Below are 20,776 nucleotides of genomic sequence, written 5' to 3'. Positions count from 1 at the left end.
AATCTATCAAACCCCATAACTCTTGAACTGCAAAATTGGAAATTATCAATTTGAAATTAACCTCTATTTTGTCATCAGAAAAAAATATTAAAATTTGAAAAGTATTGGTTGAATGGTTCAGAATTTAAACAACATACAGTGTCATTTTCCAACATATTAAGGGCAATAACTCCTGAATGGTAAAAGTAAAATTCGTCTTTATTATACTTGACTCCAATTTTGTCATCAGTAACAACATATTAAAATTTGAAAAGTATTGGTTGAATGGTTCAGAATTTAAACTACATAATGTGTCATTTTCCAACATATTAAGGGCAATAACTCCTGAATGGTAAAAGTAAAATTCGTCTTTATTATACTTGACTCCAATTTTGTCATCAGTAACAACATATTAAAATTTGAAAAGTATTGGTTGAATGGTTCAGAATTTAAACTACATAAAGTGTCATTTTCCAACATATTAAGGGCAATAACTCCTGAATGGTAAAAGTAAAATTCGTCTGTATTAAACTTGACTCCAATTTTGTCATCAGTAACAACATATTAAAATTTGAAAAGCATTGGTTGAACGGTTCATATGTTATTCAATGGAAACTGTCGGCAGCTGCCCCCCCTCCACCGTACTTCACCAAATTAAACTGGATTTTTCCTTCAGAAAACCCAATTCAAATGTATCTTAAAGGCCATCCTTTATATATATGAAGGACTCAAATCTATGGTGGGTTCCAAATCTATGGCAGATTCCTAATCTATTGGAAATGTGACGTCATCCCATCCCAAATCTATGGCAGATTATTTACAATCCTAATCTATGGCAAGATTTGTAATTTCCTAATCTATGGTGGATTTTTGTTGTTTCCAAATCTATGGCAAATTTTTTGGCAAATGACAAACAATGTAGTCCATATACGACTAATTACTTGTCTTAAACAAGTTGAAATGTACAACAATTTGAGCATGTATATAAACAGTTGTGAAATAAATATTCCATAATGTTCAACCAAATCGTGATGGCAATCAAAACAATTTCTTAAATCATGAATTCATATACCTTAATACGGACTTCAAGATTGAAATAATGGTACCTGTTTAACCCATTTATTAAACCAACTAGTAAGTCCCTTAACAAACAAGAGGGCATTTTTTTAATAAAAAAACTAAAATAAAGATAAACAGTTTGAATTTTCACATAATATTTCTGTCATCGTTAATACATCTTTTTTATTTGAGGACGATTTAAATCAAATTGGTATCCGGTAATTTTATCTTTCACTTCATAAACTTTGGCAGCCGTAGACGGTAAAATATTTTTTAAATATTCGGTACCGGTAAAACAGCTGTGCCCTTATTCATCGCGAGATTCGGCCGGTACAGCACATTTTGCCCTTCTTTCGGATAATAGGTCACATCTTCATTTAAACCATCCGCAAATTGTTGAAGTGTTGTTGTGTTCAAATCTCTGGGTTACGCCATCCTTAGCGGCGGCGACGTTGTAATATGGCATTATTCAATTGTGGCGTTATATGTTACTCTTTTTCCCAGAAAATTACTCAATTTTAAAATCTGCCATAGATTTGGAGAAAACAAAAATCTGCCATAGATTTGTTTTGTTTGACGTTTGTAACGTCACATTTGCCATAGATTAGGAGTCTGCCATAGATTTGGAACCCACCATAGATTTGAGTCCTACATATATATAAATCAGATTGGGGGTTACATAACTGAGACAGAAAGGTTAGTAATAAACAAGAGTTTATATGCTATGTCAAGCTCCAAATTGCCTAAGTCTAAAAGCCTTTTGAATAAAGTAAAATATCACTACATTCTAGAACTAGGTGGAACTGTTTTATTGGACTGAAATTAATGTCTCCCTTCAAAAAAATCAATTATTTGACTTTGAAGGTCAGAGGTCAGGGTCCCATACCATGGTATGTGGCTTATAGTCTTGAGGGGCTGCACCCATGTGCCATGCATCAAAAGCTTATATTAAGGGGTACCCAACACTTTGACTAAAATAGATTTGGCTCTTTTAATTTTCATAAAATATTGACAAAACATTTTCTCTGACCTGTTGACAAAAGCATAAGAAATTCAAGGAATTTGAACCACACAATTTACAGGAATAATTCCGTTGGATATATATAGAAGTTTGACAAACACTAATTTTGATCATTGAGAAGCATGATGTCTCTTTACTAATAGTATGTTATTAAAACATTCAGCTGAATTTTAAAGAGTTAACTTCCTTAGGTGTACTCCCTTAAAGGATAAAAAACATTTTATTGGGGACAGGCTAATGTTAAAAAAAATCATGTACTTTAACCTTGATGTAAAAGGTCAAAGTCACAAAAAGAAGAAGTTATCATGAATATAAAAGTATGTCGAGTCTTATGTCAATATTTGCAATGACAAAAGCTCAAAAAGGGCTTGCAATAAGTAAAACAATTACCTGTTTGGTTTTTAATTGATTCCAATCTTCCTTCTTTTCATCATATAAGATATTATTAGTAGCTTCAACAAAGTCCTACAAATATGATTAACAATTAAGGGCTCTACAACAACAAACAATATTAACAGAGCTACAACAACAAACAAGATTAATAATTCAAAGCTACAAAGTCCAAAAATAAGATTAACAATTCAGAGCTACAACAAAGTCCTTAAAAAAGATTAACATTTCAGAGCTACAACAAAGTCCACATATAAGATTAACATTTCAGAGCTACAACAACAAAAAAGATTAACAGAGCTACAACATCAAACAAGCTTAACAATTCATAGCTACAACAAAGTTCTCAAAAAGATTAACAATTCAGAGCTAGATCAAAGTCCATATATAAGAATTAACATTTCAGACCTACAACAACAAATAAAATTAACATAGCTACAACAACAAACAAGATTAACAGAGCTAGAGCAAAGTCCACATATAAGATTAACATTTCAGAGCTACAACAACAAATAAGATTAACAGAGCTACAGCAACAAACAAGATAAACCATTCATAGCTACAACAAAGTCAACATATAAGAATTAACATTTCAGAGCTACAACAACAAATAAGATTAACAGAGCTACAGCAAAGAAACAAGATTAACAGAGCTACAATCACAAACAAGATTAACAGAGCTACAATCACAAACCAGATTAACAGAGCTACAATCACAAACAAGATTAACAGAGCTACAACAAAGTCCACATATAAGATTAACATTTCAGAGCTACAACAACAACAAATAAGATTAACAGAGCTACAGCAACAAACAAGATTAACAGAGCTACAACAAAGTCTTCAAATAAAATTAACAATTCAGAGCTACAAAAAAGTCCTCTTATAAGATTAACAATTCATAGCTACAACAACAAATAAGATTAACAGAGCTACAGCAACAAACAAGATTAACAATTCATAGCTACAACGAAGTCAACATATAAGAATTAACATTTCAGAGCTACAACAACAAATAAGATTTAATAACAAAGCTACAGCAAACAAACAAAATTAACAGAGCTACAATCACAAACAAGATTAACAGAGCTACAATCACAAACAAGATTAACAGAGCTACAACAAAGTCCACGTATAAGATTAACATTTCAGAGCTACAACAACAACAAATAAGATTAACAGAGCTACAGCAACAAACAATTGCTAATTCAGAGCTACAAAAAAGTCCTCTTATAAGATTAACAATTCAAAGCTTTAACAAAGTTCTATAAACAAGATTAACAATTCAGAGCTACAACAAAGTCCTACAAAAAAGGTTACTATTCAGAGCTACAGCAAAGTCCTACATACAAGGTTACTATTCAGAGCTACAGCAAAGTCCTACAAACAAGATTAACAATTCAGAGCTACAACAAAGTCCTAATAAAAGAATAATAAAAGGGCAATAACTAAAAAATATTTTTTTTTGTTCTTTTAATTCTTTTTATAAATATTTTAGAAAAATAAAGGCTTGAGAGCAAATGCAATGAAATTTTCTCTATAATTTAATATTTCCAAAGGGCATAACTCTTTTCAAAACAGTTGATCGGCACTGATTTTCTTACTTGTCCGAGACATTGCTAATAGAAACCTATGATATAATTTTCATAACAATCTGGCAAGAATTATGCACATGAGACAGCTAACAATGCAATTTTCCATATAATTAATACTTGCAAGGGGAATAACCATTTTTACAGCGGATGACCTTGAGGGCATTCCTGTGTTATGTTGCCGCAGACATTTCTACCCACGTGACTTGCATTTATGAATGATAACCGAACGTATTTTGTATAAATACGTGGATATTATAGAGTGCCAAAATACATTCCTTATCGCATGTTATAAATTCATTTCTTCAATGAATACTCATGAAAATATTTTTTAAGAACATAATAAATAATATGAAAATGTTTTGTCGTGAGAAATATATATATATATATAAGTAAAAAAACCAATTAATATCTATGCACACGTATTGAAAAATTGTGTTTGCAGATGAATATCTCTTATCACTTGTTATATATTAATTTCATCAATACATATTCATTAGCGGGAGAAATATGAATGCCTACTCAAATAAAACCTATTAGAAAAACGAATTATTACAGAAGAGTGTCCACCATGTACTTGCACTGCACTATTATTAGAATAGTAAAATAGAATGTTGGTATAAATGGATGAAAATTTGCCGGTAGAGTTATTAAGATGATCTGCTATATATATAACTGTTGTACAAATATTAATATAATATATAACAACAAACCAGATTATACTGATAACAAAGATTGTCCCATGATTATATCACATACTACAATATAATAATTATTATTGTTAGGTTGAATTCTCTGTCATTCATTCATCATCCACACAGGAACTTGTCTCACAAAAAAAAATCTATGTACCTTAACCTAACATTCAGATATAGAGATATTTTATTTTTTCTGAGAAAAGTGCCTGTGACTATCCACCAGAACTTGCGGTCATCCGATGTTCAGTACTTCAGTACTTAGATTAAAATTGTTGAACTGCACTTATTTTCAAACTTGTTCAAGACACTGCTGATATAATAATAATAATAATAATAATAATAATAATAATATTAATAATTTTTTTAAAGAGGGTTACACAGTTAGCTATAAAACTAATCTTCCCTGAGGCTCTCATGAAACACACTGAAATATAACAAACAAAGAATTACAAAATAATCAAACAAGTTATGAAATATACAATTTTCAAAACAGGTAAAAAGGATGAATTCATATAGTATTGGCATCATTCAAATTACCTCAACAATATTTAAAGTTTAGGTAAGTTTGTGAAAAATTATTATGCACATAAAATTACACAGCTTCTTAATGTTCCAAAAATAAATTTTTTACATTTTTTTTTAATAAGCTTGTACTTGAGGTAGATTTTTTCAGGGATATTTGTATAAAGTTATTCCATAAAACAGATCCTGAATATATAAAAGATTTCTTATACAGCTCTGTTTTGGCTTTTGGGACTTGCATTTTTTTGCAAGATGTATTCCTCCAACAATATTGATTTATTTCTGGCATTTCTTTAAATTTTTCAGTTAAATATACAGGGGCTTCATTCTTAAGGCATTTCTGCATCAAAACAGATTGATGGTATGAGATTCTATTCTCTACTGTCATCCAATCAAACTGTTTAAACAGAGGTGCTGATGCTGAAAGTGGATCAGCATCTAAAGTTAATCTTGCAGCCCTTTTCTGCAATTTTATTATTCTTACTAGCTCATTTTTAGCACAACCACTCCAAATAATAAAACAATAATCTATCAGTGGGAGAATATAACCATTATAAAAAAAATTCCTTGAATCAAATTATTTTGAAATTTCTTGATCTTAGAGAGTAAATGAAGACTAGATGATATTGATGAACATAAGTAATTAACATGGCCTGTCCATAACAGATTAGAGTCAATTCTAACACCTAAAAGTTTTTCAATTGATGATTTTTGGAGAATATTATTCTCAATATTATTTCCATTATTCATTTCATGTAGCCAATTTTTTCAATGATATTAATGAGGACAGTTTGACATGAATGGTTAGGTCTAAAACCAGACTGGGAAGGGTGTAAAATTTGAAACTTAGTTAAATAATCATACAGATGTTTAGATACATGTCTCTCAATTAATGTTGGCAGAACAGATATTGGTCTGTAATTGTTAGCTTAATTTTTTTCACCTCATTTGAAAATAGGAGCTACCTGGCATTTTTTTAAACACATGGATAAATACCTGTATCAATCATTCCATTAAAAATATATGTTATGGAAGATTCTATGAAAGGAGCACTCTGTTTCAATAAACTTATGATGTAAAATTTATAAAAATCTGGCAAGAATTGTATACATGAGAGCATTTACACAACAGGACGGACAGATGGACAACCAGTATTTGTATGTCCCCTGTGTTGCAAGCTGACAAGAAGACAATGTTTCTTCCTGTGTTTTAAAATGATCAGCCATACTGATCAGAAGACACTGTCTCTACTCGTTCTTTAGCATGATCAGCCACACTTAGTAATGCTACAAACTTCTAACTGATCAAATGACACTGTCTCTACTCGTTCTTTAGCATGATCAGCTACACTAAGTAATGCTACAAACCTCCAGCTGATCAGAAGACACTGTCTCTATTTGTTCTTTAGCATGATCAGCTACACTAAGTAATGCTACAAACCTCCAGCTGATCAGAAGACACTATCTCTATTTGTTCTTTAGCATGATCAGCCACACTTAGTAATGCTACAAACCTCTAGCTGATCAGAAGACACTGTCTCTACTCGTTCTTTAGCATGATCAGCTACACTAAGTAATGCTACAAACCTCCAGCTGATCAGAAGACACTGTCTCTACTCGTTCTTTAGCATGATCAGCCACACTAATTATGCTACAAACCTCTAGCTGATCAGAAGACACTGTCTCTACTCGTTCTTTAGCATGATCAGCCACACTTAGTAATGCTACAAACCTCTAACTGATCAGATGACACTGTCTCTACTTGTTCTTTAGCATGATCAGCCACACTTAGTAATGCTACAAACCTCCAACTGATCAGATGACACTGTCTCTACTTGTTCTTTAGCATGATCAGCTACACAAAGTAATGCTACAAACCTCCAGCTGATCAGAAGACACTGTCTCTATTTGTTCTTTAGCATGATCAGCTACACTAAGTAATGCTACAAACCTCCAGCTGATCAGAAGACACTATCTCTATTTGTTCTTTAGCATGATCAGCCACACTTAGTAATGCTACAAACCTCCAGCTGATCAGAAGACACTGTCTCTACTCGTTCTTTAGCATGATCAGCTACACTAAGTAATGCTTCAAACCTCCAGCTGATCAGAAGACACTGTCTCTATTTGTTCTTTAGCATGATCAGATACACTAAGTAATGCTACAAACCTCCAGCTGATCAGAAGACACTATCTCTATTTGTTCTTTAGCATGATCAGCCACACTTAGTAATGCTACAAACCTCCAGCTGATCAGAAGACACTGTCTCTATTTGTTCTTTAGCATGATCAGCTACAATAAGTAATGCTACAAACCTCCAGCTGATCAGAAGACACTATCTCTATTTGTTCTTTAGCATGATCAGCCACACTTAGTAATGCTACAAACCTCCAGCTGATCAGAAGACACTGTCTCTACTCGTTCTTTAGCATGATCAGCTACACTAAGTAATGCTACAAACCTCCAGCTGATCAGAAGACACTGTCTCTACTCGTTCTTTAGCATGATCAGCCACACTAATTATGCTACAAACCTCTAGCTGATCAGAAGACACTGTCTCTACTCGTTCTTTAGCATGATCAGCCACACTTAGTAATGCTACAAACCTCTAACTGATCAGATGACACTGTCTCTACTTGTTCTTTAGCATGATCAGCCACACTTAGTAATGCTACAAACCTCCAACTGATCAGATGACACTGTCTCTACTTGTTCTTTAGCATGATCAGCCACACTTAGTAATGCTACAAACCTCTAACTGATCAGATGACACTGTCTCTACTCGTTCTTTAGCATGATCAGCTACACTAAGTAAGACACTTGATGCTGCAGTTAGATCACCAGATGTCAATTTATTTTCTTTTTTGGTGACGTTTGTTAATTTCTTTAAAATGTCATCAACAACCTCTTTTTCTACCCCCTCTGTCAACTTGTCAGCCTGTTTATAAATGGAAAAACATGAGACAGAAACAGATGTAGTGTAATGCTTATGAGACAATAAAAGTCAAATAACATACTATGGAAGTCTTTAAGGTGGCTCGGGCCTATTCGAAGTTTCTGTCAGAAGTGGCGTATTTTTTGTTATTTTAATCTTTGAGTGAATCAAATTGTTCGGAAAAAAATAGGGGGTCCCGGACCATTTAAGCTCAAAATATTACTCTAAACATTCATGCCATGTTTGGTTTCATTCCATTCAGTGGTTCTCTAAAGAAAGACATTTGTATGTATTGTCCATACGGTCCTATGTTAAACTAAGACCCCCGCTGGCGGCCATCTTGGATGATGGATCAGCTACAAAGTAACAACACTTGGTCAGCACCTCATAAAGAACATTCATGCCATGTTTGGTTTCATTCCATTCAGTGGTTCTCTAAAGGAAGACATTTGTATGTATTGTCCATACGGTCCTATGTTAAACTAAGACCCCCGCTGGCAGCCATCTTGGATGACGGATCAGCTACAAAGTAACAACACTTGGTCAGCACCTCATAAGGAACATTCATGCCATGTTTGGTTTCATTCCATTCAGTGGTTCTCTAAAAGAAGACATTTGTATGTATTGTCCATACGGTCCTATGTTAAACTAAGACCCCCGCTGGCGGCCATCTTGGATGATGGATCAGCTACAAAGTAACAACACTTGGTCAGCACCTCATAAGGAACATTCATGCCATGTTTGGTTTTATTCCATTCAGTGGTTCTCCAGAAGAAGTTCAAAATGTAAAAAGTTAACGACGACGATGACAACGATGGACGACGACGCCGGACGACAAGTGATGAGAAATGATCACTTGGCCTTTTGGGCCAGGTGAGCTAAAAAGTCTTAAATAAACAATATACAAGCATGGGCTCCATAATATGTAGCTTCGTTTCGTGTGTATTTTAGTCCAGACGCCATCTAATTAACTGTCGAGTTGACCCCTGAAGACCTCCGATTGCCATATAAGCGATATAAACATAAATATAAATATAAATAGATATCAGACTCGTGCATTTAGATTTTTCTATGTCTGTTTAATTTCATATTATAGATTAAAAATATATGTTAATCATCGTTTTTTACCTGTATAAGAATGATTTTTTGTGGATCGAATCAGTCAACCAAATGATTTACCTTTGTTTCACTTTCAATGTTGACATTCTTTTCCTTTAAATAATTGAACACGCACAATGCATGCGGTATCCATCTCTAGCTAAGGGGTTACATTGAAGTTCACATGAATACGGATTCAATGAGGTTGAATTATTCACTTGCAAGTGAATAATTCATCATCAATGTTTCTTAGCTTATTTTGACAAAATTGAACCATACTGGCTGCTAAAAGTGATATATTATTTCACTATTTCACTTTCATTAATGATTGAACAAAAAAAATCATATTTGATATTTTTAATATATCTTGTAGCTAGTGCCCCTTTAAGGCCTGCTCATTTGTAGGTCCCCAAAATGTATTGGTTACCTAAACAACATTAAAACCTGTAAAATATGGTTTAATCTCTACATCTAGTAAACGTTCTACTACTAATCTTTCAGTTTTTTTAACTAGTTCCTTAACAACTAATGGTATCAAAAAACTTATCATTAACTTAGTAATAAAACATATGAAAATAGTGGAATTAACTATTTCTAGAGTGTAAAATTAATTGCTTTTGATGGAAATTGATAAGGGCGACAGTTTTGACTTTTCCACTCTTTATACAACACTTCCACTTCTTATCAAACAAAAGTTTTCTTATTAAATTAGATGGTTATCTGATTTCAAATTTATTTGCTGCAACTCATATAAAACCTTTTTCACTAATGAGAAAGGTAAATATGCTAGATATACTTACTTGATGTGTGATGAGATGATTAAAGCTGTAAATTTTCTTCTTGACAAAATTTATGTATGTTTCTGCAATAAAGTTTATTGACAGGTTGTAGGTATTCATATGGGCACCAATTGTGCCCCTTTGATAGCAGACTTATTCCTGTACTGTTATGAATCACAGTTTATGGCCAAAATTTTCTTTAAATTTAAATTTGGTAAAAAAACTACAGGATGATGATAGGGGCCATCACATAGGATCCTACTGGAGTAAACAAGTAAATTAGCTTATACAGCTAAAGTGCAGTAACTGTCTGATGCACAACTAGTTCATCCCATAATTGAGGTGCTTGAATGTTGACTTTTGTACAGACACACAGGGATGACTTAGTTGAATGAAGTGTTTGACCATGATTGTCACTGTTTGGTTTCTCTTCCTTGTACATGACACACCTTCTAATTGTGATAAATTATCAGACCAACTTTCATTATCCAACTCCTAAGGGTTTGAAAGAAAGAGAGCTGATAGGATTTTATTATCTCTGTAAAAGGGTGACTAAACTGAGTTTTTGATGATGACTTTCACTGTGCAGATTTCTTCTTTGTACTTGACACACCTCCTAGTAGTGGTGAATAATCATCTTAATTTTCATTACAGAACTCTAAGGGTTTTGAAAGTTAGAAAGCCTAAACTATTTGTGATGGATGAACATGCTGATTACTATAGGCCTTCATTGATTAAACAGAGGGCCCTTTTTATAGCTGTCTTTTTGGAATCAATGTTTATTTCCCACTAATCCTGTTTCATTCAAATTACTTTGATTACTGATTAGGTTTCAATAAAATATCTATTTGCATTTCTGCATCTTCCATCGTATATGCACAAAGAAACCAAAAAACTCCTTGGTAATAGCAGAGAAGTCACTTAAATGTAAAATTCTAACCTCTTCTTCAATGGACACTAATTCTTTCAAAACACAAGTACTGTAATCAGGTTCTCCCCATTTACCCTCATCACACACTCTTGACACTTCACCTGTAAAATGTCCCATAAATGAAATCAATGACATACTATATTTATCAACAGCATTGTTTCTAAGGGTAATTATGGCTTGTGGTAGAAAATTTAACATAAAGAGCCAACCAGTGGTAAAATCAATATATATTCAAGACCACATGAATTAATTACTTCTTAAACATCATGAAATTATTTGCAGTATCATTCATTCCTTTGTTTTTATTTTCCTTTCTAATTCATGCATACCTAATACCTAGTTTTGGCAAGTAACATTTTTGCATTTGTTAACAAATGGCATCACAAAAATACAATGTATTTTTTCTTTCAAAATTCACTTATTTATTCATGAAATTAACTATTTATTTTTATGACCTCTTAAAAATATCACGAGTGCATCCAAAAAAGGTAAGAGGCAAAAGATTCTATTATCTTGTCAAATAGATTTCAGGAACATTCATCCAAAGATAATGTACTCTACTGTTTCTCACAACTTTAAACATAGCTTTTGTAGCTTTATTTACCAGCACTTTTATTTTTGCTTTTTTTGTCTGAAATAAAAAAATTCTTTTGGTAGTGAATGTTCCAGAGTGAAATTTTTTTTTAAAAGTAGCAATTTAAAGGGGCATTAGCTGTCAAATTCATGTTCACCGATTTGACTCAAATTCTCATATTTGATTTATAACAAACTAAAACGTATATCCAAATAATAAAAAGTCTTAAATAAACAATTTACGATGCACGGGTCTATAATATGTATCAGCATTTCGTGTGTATTTTAGTCTAAAGGCCATCTAATTAACCATTGAGGTGACCTCCAAAGACTGCCGACGGTCATATAACCTGATATAAACATAAACATAGATATAAATAGATAGCGAAGTCGTGCAATTTGATTTTTCTAGGTCTGTTTGATTTCATATTAAAGGTTTAAATAAACTGTTATCACAGAGATATGTCTCGCCTTTTTGTAATTTTGATAATGCAAATGTTGAAGTTAAAATAGCAATACTTTAACATGCAAGTTATGCAAATATTCAAAGTCGATGAACCATGACTGAAGGTACATGGCTAAACAATCTCCATGGAATGAGATGTGCCAATGCTAATACAACTGCATACCAAATGCTATTGACTTATTATAAGTCGTTCCCTTTAAACAAACCTAAACACAAACATTAACTTGTAAACTATGTAAAAGTTTCAAAGTCAATGAACCATGATCAGGGGTGGGCTATATAATCTCCATGGAAACGATACTTGCAAATGCCAATAAATTTGCATACCAAATATCATTGACTTAACATTAGCAGTTCATCTTAAACTGATCTAATCACAAACTAATACATGTAAACTAAGCAAAAGTTTCAAAGTAAATAGACCATGACTGAGGGGGCAGAGCCAAATAATCTCCATGGAAATGAGATATGCCAATGCTTATACAACTGCATACCAAATATCATTGACCTACCACTAGTGGTTCCCCATAAATTGACCTAATCACAAACTAATACATGTAAACTATGAAAAGTTTCAAAGTCAATAGACCTTGCCTGAGGGGGCGGGGCCAAATAATCTCTATGGTAATGAAATACAACTGCATATATACCAAATATCATTGACCTACCACTAGTGGTTCACCATGAACTAGACCTAATCACAAACTAATACAGTGTTGACGCTGCCGCCGCCGTCGCCAGATACAGCATACCTATGTCTCGCTTTTTGACTCTGTCAAGGCGAGACAAAAATATGTTAATAATTAATTTTACCTGTATAAAAATGAGTTTTTGTAGATCGAATTATTCAACCAAATGGTTTACCTTGTTTCACTTCCAATGTTGACATTCTTTTCTTTTTAATAGCTTAAAACACCTAGTTCATGCGTAACTCATCTCTAGCTAAGGGGTTCAATTGAAGTTCACATGAATACGGATTTAATGAGGTCGAAATTAGCGATGTTTCTTTGCTTATTCTGACAAAACTGAACCAAACAGGCTGCCAAAAGCGAATAATTATATCACTATTTCACTTTCAATAATGATTAAACAAAAAAAAATCATATTTTATTTTTTTCTATATCATGAAGCTAATGCCCCTTTAAATGCCAATTAAAAGTTAATGTTTTTTAGGGACATATTCTGGTTATTTTTTTTTACATTAGGTTGCTTTCTCATTCACATTCATTGATGTGATGTAAAGCATTCAATGACATAAACACCACATCTCTTATTCATGTCCACATATTTAATTACTGCTCAAACTATTATTTTCTAGATAACCCCATGCAAGGCCTCCATTTTCTTGGTCAGGAGATAATTACACATTTTCCTCTGTTAAAATTTACTCAATTTGCTCTTTTGTAAAACTGAAATATAGGATATATATATTTATATAAAGTCTGAAAATAGCAACAATCAACATTCAATCTATCTTGGCATGGATCAGTTTGAAAATGAACTGCTGCAGTTACTAAATTAATTTGTATAAATGCCTACGAATGTAACTTCAACACACATAAATATATAAAATGTCTAGATACTAGTCAATGATCCTTCTTACATGGCACTGGATAGTTATGAGAAACGATATTGTACACAATAAATAAAACATATATATGCCTAAAAAGTGTACAAAACAACACCAAAAACTTTTAAAAAATGGAAAGAATATAACAGATCTCAGTCATCAGTATAATCATGATGATGTAAAATGGATCATATCAATCTTTTCTGATTAAACTAAAACAATCTTTATGTTATATAAATAAAAAAAAGCCGGTATAATTCTAAAATTTCACAGGTGATGAAAGTTCAGTAATTACAACAGAGAATGCATAGATATACATCCCCAATCAATAGCACTGTTCCATCTGAACTGGTATAATTCTAAAATTTCAATGAAGAGGAAGGTTAAATAGTTACAACAGAGCCTGTGTATTTATACAACCCAGTGAATACCACAGCATGATAAGAACTACATTTTTTCATTGATCGCTATTGGTGCCAACACTTGTAACTTTCCTGTCAAAAATCTTTCCCCAAGTGACTCTCTCCTCCATAGACCAAACAGTGTTGTGGTCTATAATGGTAATAGTCAGTCAACTGAGATCTGCTTTAGTGTGGCCAGGGAAACCCTTGCAAAAGCCCACAGCTGAAGAGCCCGATTTAGAGAATTAATCAGCTCTCACCAGCAAGTCAGACATCATTTGTTCCCACAACCCTTGCAAGAGCCCACAGATGAAGACCCTAATTTAGAGAATAAATCAGCTCTCACCAGCAAGTCAGACATTGTTTGTTCCCACAACCCTTGCAAGAGCCCAAAGATGAAAAGCTTGATTTAAGAGGATAAATCATCTCTCATCAGCAATTCTTTAAGGCTTTTTTGGGCCTACAGAAAGCCAGTTTAGGTGGCTCAGGGAAGATCTATCTTGGTTTCTGTAAATTCAGAAGTTAATGCTTGCATTTATTATTGTGATTTTTAAAGAATGGACAAAAAATGCGAAATTATGACAATTTTGGGAAAATCTAAATACAAATATATGTACAGAATTCAGAATGCAAGTTTTTATTATTGCAATACTCATACAGTCGTGTTATTGGCATTAATAAAAACCTCACAATAATTTCTGAATTTACAGTAGTTTAGGATGTTTTTGATTTCTTTCCAATATTAGAGGATAATGTGTGAGAACTTGTCAATAGGATGGTAAGTCAGCACAAATTGGACTCTTTTGTTGACCTTTTTCTCTTTATATTGTAAAATATATATATGAAGCATGTGTTGTTCTCTTGTAAATACATGTGTTTTACCTGTTTGGTTTCCAGTGCATGACTTTGTAACAATAATACCTGTTTGGTTTCCAGTGCATGACTTTGTAACAATAATACCATCAATGGTCTCTTCCCATCTTGTTCCAAATTTATCAACATTAGCAGGGCAAATTTGGAGCGATTCTAAAATGAAAGAAAAAATATCACATTATTGAATTCCACAATAGTTACAATAAGAAAACATTGAGAACATGGATACACATTAACTCTTTTACCTACCTTGTTCAAATAATATTTTAGTGTGAACAACATATGGTAAAGAATGCCACTCAAACTGGTGTTATGGGATATATTAAAAACTGGCAGTGAAGTGTGATAATTTGCTGGGTGATGAAAGCCTCAATGTCACTTTGAAATAAAGTTTCAGCATAAAAATCAGGACAACTGCATATAAATTAAATGCATTCATTTTTCCATATCACTCTATCTGAAGAAAGCAGATAAGAATTTGTTTTTGATTATCTTCTTTTTTTGTTAAATAAAATTTACCAATATTGTTTTTGGTTTATAATATTGCTATTCTAATGACTTAAATCTTGTATTAATTGCTGATAATTTTTTCTGTATACATTTGATCTGTATCTCAGTGTTTGCCCAAAAATTGGTCATTCAAGGGCAATAACTCCTGGATGAAGTGGACTGACAATTCCCTCCTTGCTATCTATTTGTAGATTTTTTTCTTGTTAGTAAATTTTGTTGTTTAGAGTTTCTTGCTATCTTCTAGTTTTTGCCCAAAACACAAAAATATGGTAAAAATTGCTACATGTGACTACAAATGACAAAAAGGACTAATACACTACTCATGCTATGGTACTAAAATTTTAGGATCAGCACCAAGTGATGGCGATGGCCATTGAACTAAAATCCTTCATGAGCAAAATTCATCATGCTATAATCAAAATCATGAGGTCACTTTTATAAAAATTGCTAATGCATTATCAAAATTATTAACAATTATCCAGAGAAAAAAGTTAGTCTTACCTCCCTTTACATATACTGTTTAATTAGACATCACTTTTGGTCTATCTTACCTCCCTTTACATATACTGTTAAATTAGACATAACTTTTGGTCTATCTTACCTCCCTCTACATATACTATTAAATTAGATATAACTTTTGTCCATCTTACCTCCCTTTATATATACTGTTAAATTAGACATCACTTTTGGTCTATCTTACCTCCCTTTACATATACTGTTAAATTAGACATCACTTTTGGTCTATCTTACCTCCCTTTACATATACTTTTAAATTAGACATAACTTTTTTTCCATCATACCTCCCTTTATATACACCCTTAAATTAGACATCACTTTTGGTCTATCTTACCTCCCTTTACATATACTGTTAAATTAGACATAACTTTTGGTCTGTCTTACCTCCCTCTACATACACTGTTAAATCAGACATCACTGATGGTCCATCTTACCTCTCTTTACATACACTGTTAAATTAGACATAACTTTTGGTCCATCTTACCTCCCTTTACATACACTGTTAAATTATACCTAACTTTTGGTCCATCTTACCTCCCACTATATACACTGTCAAATTAGACATCACTTTTGGTCCATCTAACCTCCCTTTATATATACTGTTAAATTAGACATAACGTTTGGTCGATCTTACCTCCCTTTACATATACTGTTAAATTAGACATCACTTTTGGTCCATCTTACCTCCCTTTACATATACTGTTAAATTAGACATCACTTTTGGTCCATCTTACCTCCCTTTACATACACTGTTAAATTATACCTAACTTTTGGTCCATCTTACCTCCCACTATATACACTGTCAAATTAGACATCACTTTTGGTCTATCTTACCTCCCTTTATATATACTGTTAAATTAGACATAACGTTTGGTCCATCTTACCTCCCTTTACATATACTGTTAAATTAGACATCACTTTTGGTCCATCTTACCTCCCACTATATACACTGTCAAATTAGACATCACTTTTGGTCCATCTTACCTCCCTTTATATATACTGTTAAATTAGACATAACGTTTGGTCCATCTTACCTCCCTTTACATATACTGTTAAATTAGACATCACTTTTGGTCCATCTTACCTCCCTTTACATATACTGTTAAATTAGACATCACTTTTGGTCCATCTTACCTCCCTTTACATACACTGTCAAATTAGACATCACTTTTGGTCCATCTTACCTCCCTTTACATATACTGTTAAATTAGACATCACTTTTGGTCCATCTTACCTCCCTTTACATATACTGTTAAATTAGACATCACTGATGGTCCATCTTACCTCCCTCTACATACACTGTTAAATAAGACATCACTTTTGGTCCATCTTACCTCCCTCTACATACACTGTTAAATTAGACATCACTGATGGTCCATCTTACCTCCCTCTACATACACTGTTAAATTAGACATAACTTTTGGTCCATCTTACCTCCATCTACATATACTGTTAAATTAGACATAACTTTTGGTCCATCTCCTGCTTCATTTCTACCAACACATTCATAGAAAACACTCCTTTGAATATTTCTGTTAAACAGTCTCTCACTAGTTCTTTCAAGTACTGCTTCAATGACTTCATCTTAAATAAAAACAAATGATGGACCATTATTTCAAACCAGATGATTATTTAATAATGTACTACAATGTAAACAAAATAAATTTTGTTTTAGACACATTATTTTGTATACCTTTCGTGGCAAAGGATAGTTGCTCTTAAAAACATTACACGTCCTCCTTTCTAAAACATCTGAAAAGCTTTACACAATCAGTTAACTCTGAAAAGATCTGCCATCTTGTCCCTTGTTCTGCTACAGTTTTTGGTGACAAAGATTTTATATTAAATTCCCAAATAATTAAAAGATAGTCAATGGTTCTGAAAACCTTTGTTTCCCAGCTACAATCACATTAAAGTGCAAGGTTCTGAAGAAAAAAAACTTCCTCCAGTTTGAAAGACCATGGAAAATCTGTTTATTTTGCTTGCCTAAGCAAAGTAAGTGACACTGGACTTATGACATCATTGTAAACTTTTTATACTTGACTGAGAAAAATCCATCTCTGTTGAGTAGCTTCAGATGGAAAATCACCACACAGAAAGATCAAAATTGATATTAGAAAATACCAATAAATCATTGAATTTATGGACCCATAAAAACTAAAACACTAGAAATCAAAATCTCACCTTGACTTCCATCAAACATATATCCATTTCTATACCACTGTATATCTCTCACTTCAGTAGGATTACTTGTAATGGTACACTGTACAGTAATTGTCTCCCCTTGTTTAACAGCTGCTGTCAGTGGAAAGATAGATACTGTTGGTTTACCAAGTACTTGTATCTTAATACTTCTGCTAGATTGTAAGTTCCCATCAGTTACACTACAGGAAAGACTGCCTTAAGAGTTATAGAACATTTAAATACTTAATATGGTAATATATCAATGTATTTTTTTTTATACAAAGTCAATATACCAAACCTTGATTTTTTAAAAACTATTACAAAAATGATAATGCTGATTTTGTCTTGACTGATAAACTTTACTTATAAACTGTGTTTAAGTGAAGATAGATTCAACCACATAGCTGGAATAGTTTACTCATCTTAATTTTTGTATTTAGTGTATTTCTTATCTTTCAAAATTTAATTGATTTACTGGTTGTTTCAGCACTCTTGGCTCAATTGTGGTCACCAGCCAAAGTGCCCTGGTAATCCTAGTCAACTGAGATCTGAGTTGAAAGCAGCTCCTACTTGCAAGGTTAAACTTTACCATAGTGTTGAAAGGCTAGTAATACTGTTGTTGAACTACTTAGACTACCATGCCACCAAGACCCCTCATAAATTTGACAGAAGGTGTTAAAGTCCAATATTTTCAAAACCTCAAATGGATAACTACATTTCATATGCAGCAAATTCATGTTTTGTATATTCTACTTTTATACACTTTTTTCAATGATGGTGTATTCCAGGTTTTTTTATATTCTTAGCCAAGTTAGCACATTACCAGAACAGCTGCAGTTCATTGAAAAAAAGAACATAAAAACATTCTTACATATCATAAAAAAAAATCATTTGAATTAGAGATTCAACAGCAAATCTCATGAGATATGCTATTTCTACACATTAAAAAGTCAGATTTAAAACACCTAAAGTTGAGAAATTTAACTGTACTGAGATGAGAAAGATTGTTTCAAACTAGATGTGGAGGTAGAATCTATATATCCTTTCTCCCAAGAGAAATTATATCAATTCTAAATTTTTTGATTTTATCAATATTTGTGTTGATGTGAAGGATATATGGTGGTCACTAAAGAAATGAGGAGAGTTAAATTCAGTACATGTCTAAATCAAATTTTACCTGAATCTCTTTTTTTCAATGGATCGACTGCTATCTGATACACAACCCTGAAAGGCATCAATGGATTTGGTGGCAGTCTCTCGATCATCCACCTTGATCTACTCGTAGGTCTAAGAACAGAATTGTTTAATGTCCATGTAACTGAGATTTGACCAACAGAACCAATAATATCAGCAGTGCAAGTAAATGTTAAAGTAGCATCTTCATAGAATGGTCCATTGACTGTCAGTCCAACCTGTAACTTTCCATCTAATAAATAACAGTCAGTCATATAATACAGAATAGTACTTGGCCTTAGATATATCTGCCTGATAAAGAATTTATAATTATTGTCATTATAGAGTATAGTATTCTTCAAAAAGTTTGAGTTCGTTTATTAAAGGAGGTGGTATGATGAGAGCCATTATTTGGACACTGAAATTGCAGAAACAATAAACTTATTATGTTAATTATATTGATAAATGAACAGATTAATATAAATATAGGTTGCACTTTGAAAATACAGCTGTTTTACAAACCATGCCTCTTTTGGGGAGAAATTTAATATTCATAGATATTTTGTTTTGTTTACCTTCTGGTTCCTGGAAATGATCTCTATGCTTCATCTCATAGAGATACAACTTGGGAATGTTACCAGTATAAATACACATGGATGGCGGCCAAATTCAATTCTGAGGAAGACCCAAAGTGGAGGGAGGAGTAGTACAGAATTTTAGTACAAGTTTAAACTCTTAGAAGTTTGAGGCATATAAATGTTGAAAATATGTTGCAGCCCTATGTTTTGACCTTTGGGAAAAACAGAAGTGCATATAGACTTTCCAATCTAGGATATAATTTTTAATGAAACTGCATAGTAAAAGTGGCACAATTTTAGTTGTAAAAGGAGTTCCTATGGGGAATTGCATTGTCTATATTTACAGAAGTGCAACCTATAGACGCTTTAGTGCAGAAAAGTCACTTGCAATGTCACTATGATGTCATGTCACTATGACATCATAAACATGGCAAAATTTATGTATTTGACTTGAAAGTTCATCCAAGTTCAGTTGAAAGTTCATCTCTAAGTTCAGCTGATAGTTCATCTAATTTAAGTTGATAGTTCATTTAAGCTCAGTTGAAAGTCCATCTAAGTTCATTGGACAAATGTAATACACATTTATTTTAACAATTGCTTGATAGAGTACTTACTTCCTTCTGTTATAGAATAAGACCATGGTTCTACTGCCAGCTCTCCCAAAGATTCTGATGCTATAGCAGATTTTAACGCATCTGATGTTCCAAGCACACTCCCTGTCTGATTTATTGTAATTAAGGTGTCTACGTAAACACTTCCAATCCTGTTGAAAACAAGTGAATCTGTGATCTACTGCTCACTAATGATACCCCCGCCCCGCTAAAAGTAAAAGATAAACAGGAAGTTGTTGAGTGATAAATCTGAAAACGCATCACACAGTATAGCTGACTCATATAAACCTTGAAACCAAATTTCAGAAATCCTTGTA

General features: G+C 32.8%; 1 protein-coding gene across 1 annotated transcript in view; it reads right to left on the bottom strand.

Annotated features, from left to right (window-relative positions):
• Nucleotides 1–19,879, bottom strand: part of LOC127725997 (adhesion G protein-coupled receptor B1-like) — a 294,287-nt gene extending 274,408 nt beyond the window's left edge. Inside the window, exons 1-8 of the mRNA XM_052233296.1 lie at nucleotides 19,846–19,879; nucleotides 19,275–19,523; nucleotides 18,098–18,313; nucleotides 17,348–17,497; nucleotides 14,936–15,040; nucleotides 11,014–11,105; nucleotides 8,014–8,199; nucleotides 2,450–2,524 (exon numbers count right to left, since the gene is read on the bottom strand). Coding sequence (XP_052089256.1) covers nucleotides 2,450–2,524; nucleotides 8,014–8,199; nucleotides 11,014–11,105; nucleotides 14,936–15,040; nucleotides 17,348–17,497; nucleotides 18,098–18,313; nucleotides 19,275–19,523; nucleotides 19,846–19,879 — 1,107 coding nt within the window. The remainder of the gene's footprint in view (nucleotides 1–2,449; nucleotides 2,525–8,013; nucleotides 8,200–11,013; nucleotides 11,106–14,935; nucleotides 15,041–17,347; nucleotides 17,498–18,097; nucleotides 18,314–19,274; nucleotides 19,524–19,845) is intronic.
• Nucleotides 19,880–20,776: the final 897 nt, after the last annotated feature.

This window comes from Mytilus californianus, unplaced genomic scaffold, assembly GCF_021869535.1.
Source record: "Mytilus californianus isolate M0D057914Y unplaced genomic scaffold, xbMytCali1.0.p SCAF_15, whole genome shotgun sequence".
NCBI lineage: Eukaryota > Metazoa > Mollusca > Bivalvia > Mytilida > Mytilidae > Mytilus > Mytilus californianus.
Note: the sequence above shows the minus strand (reverse complement) of the source record. Positions and strands in the feature narration are given on the sequence as shown.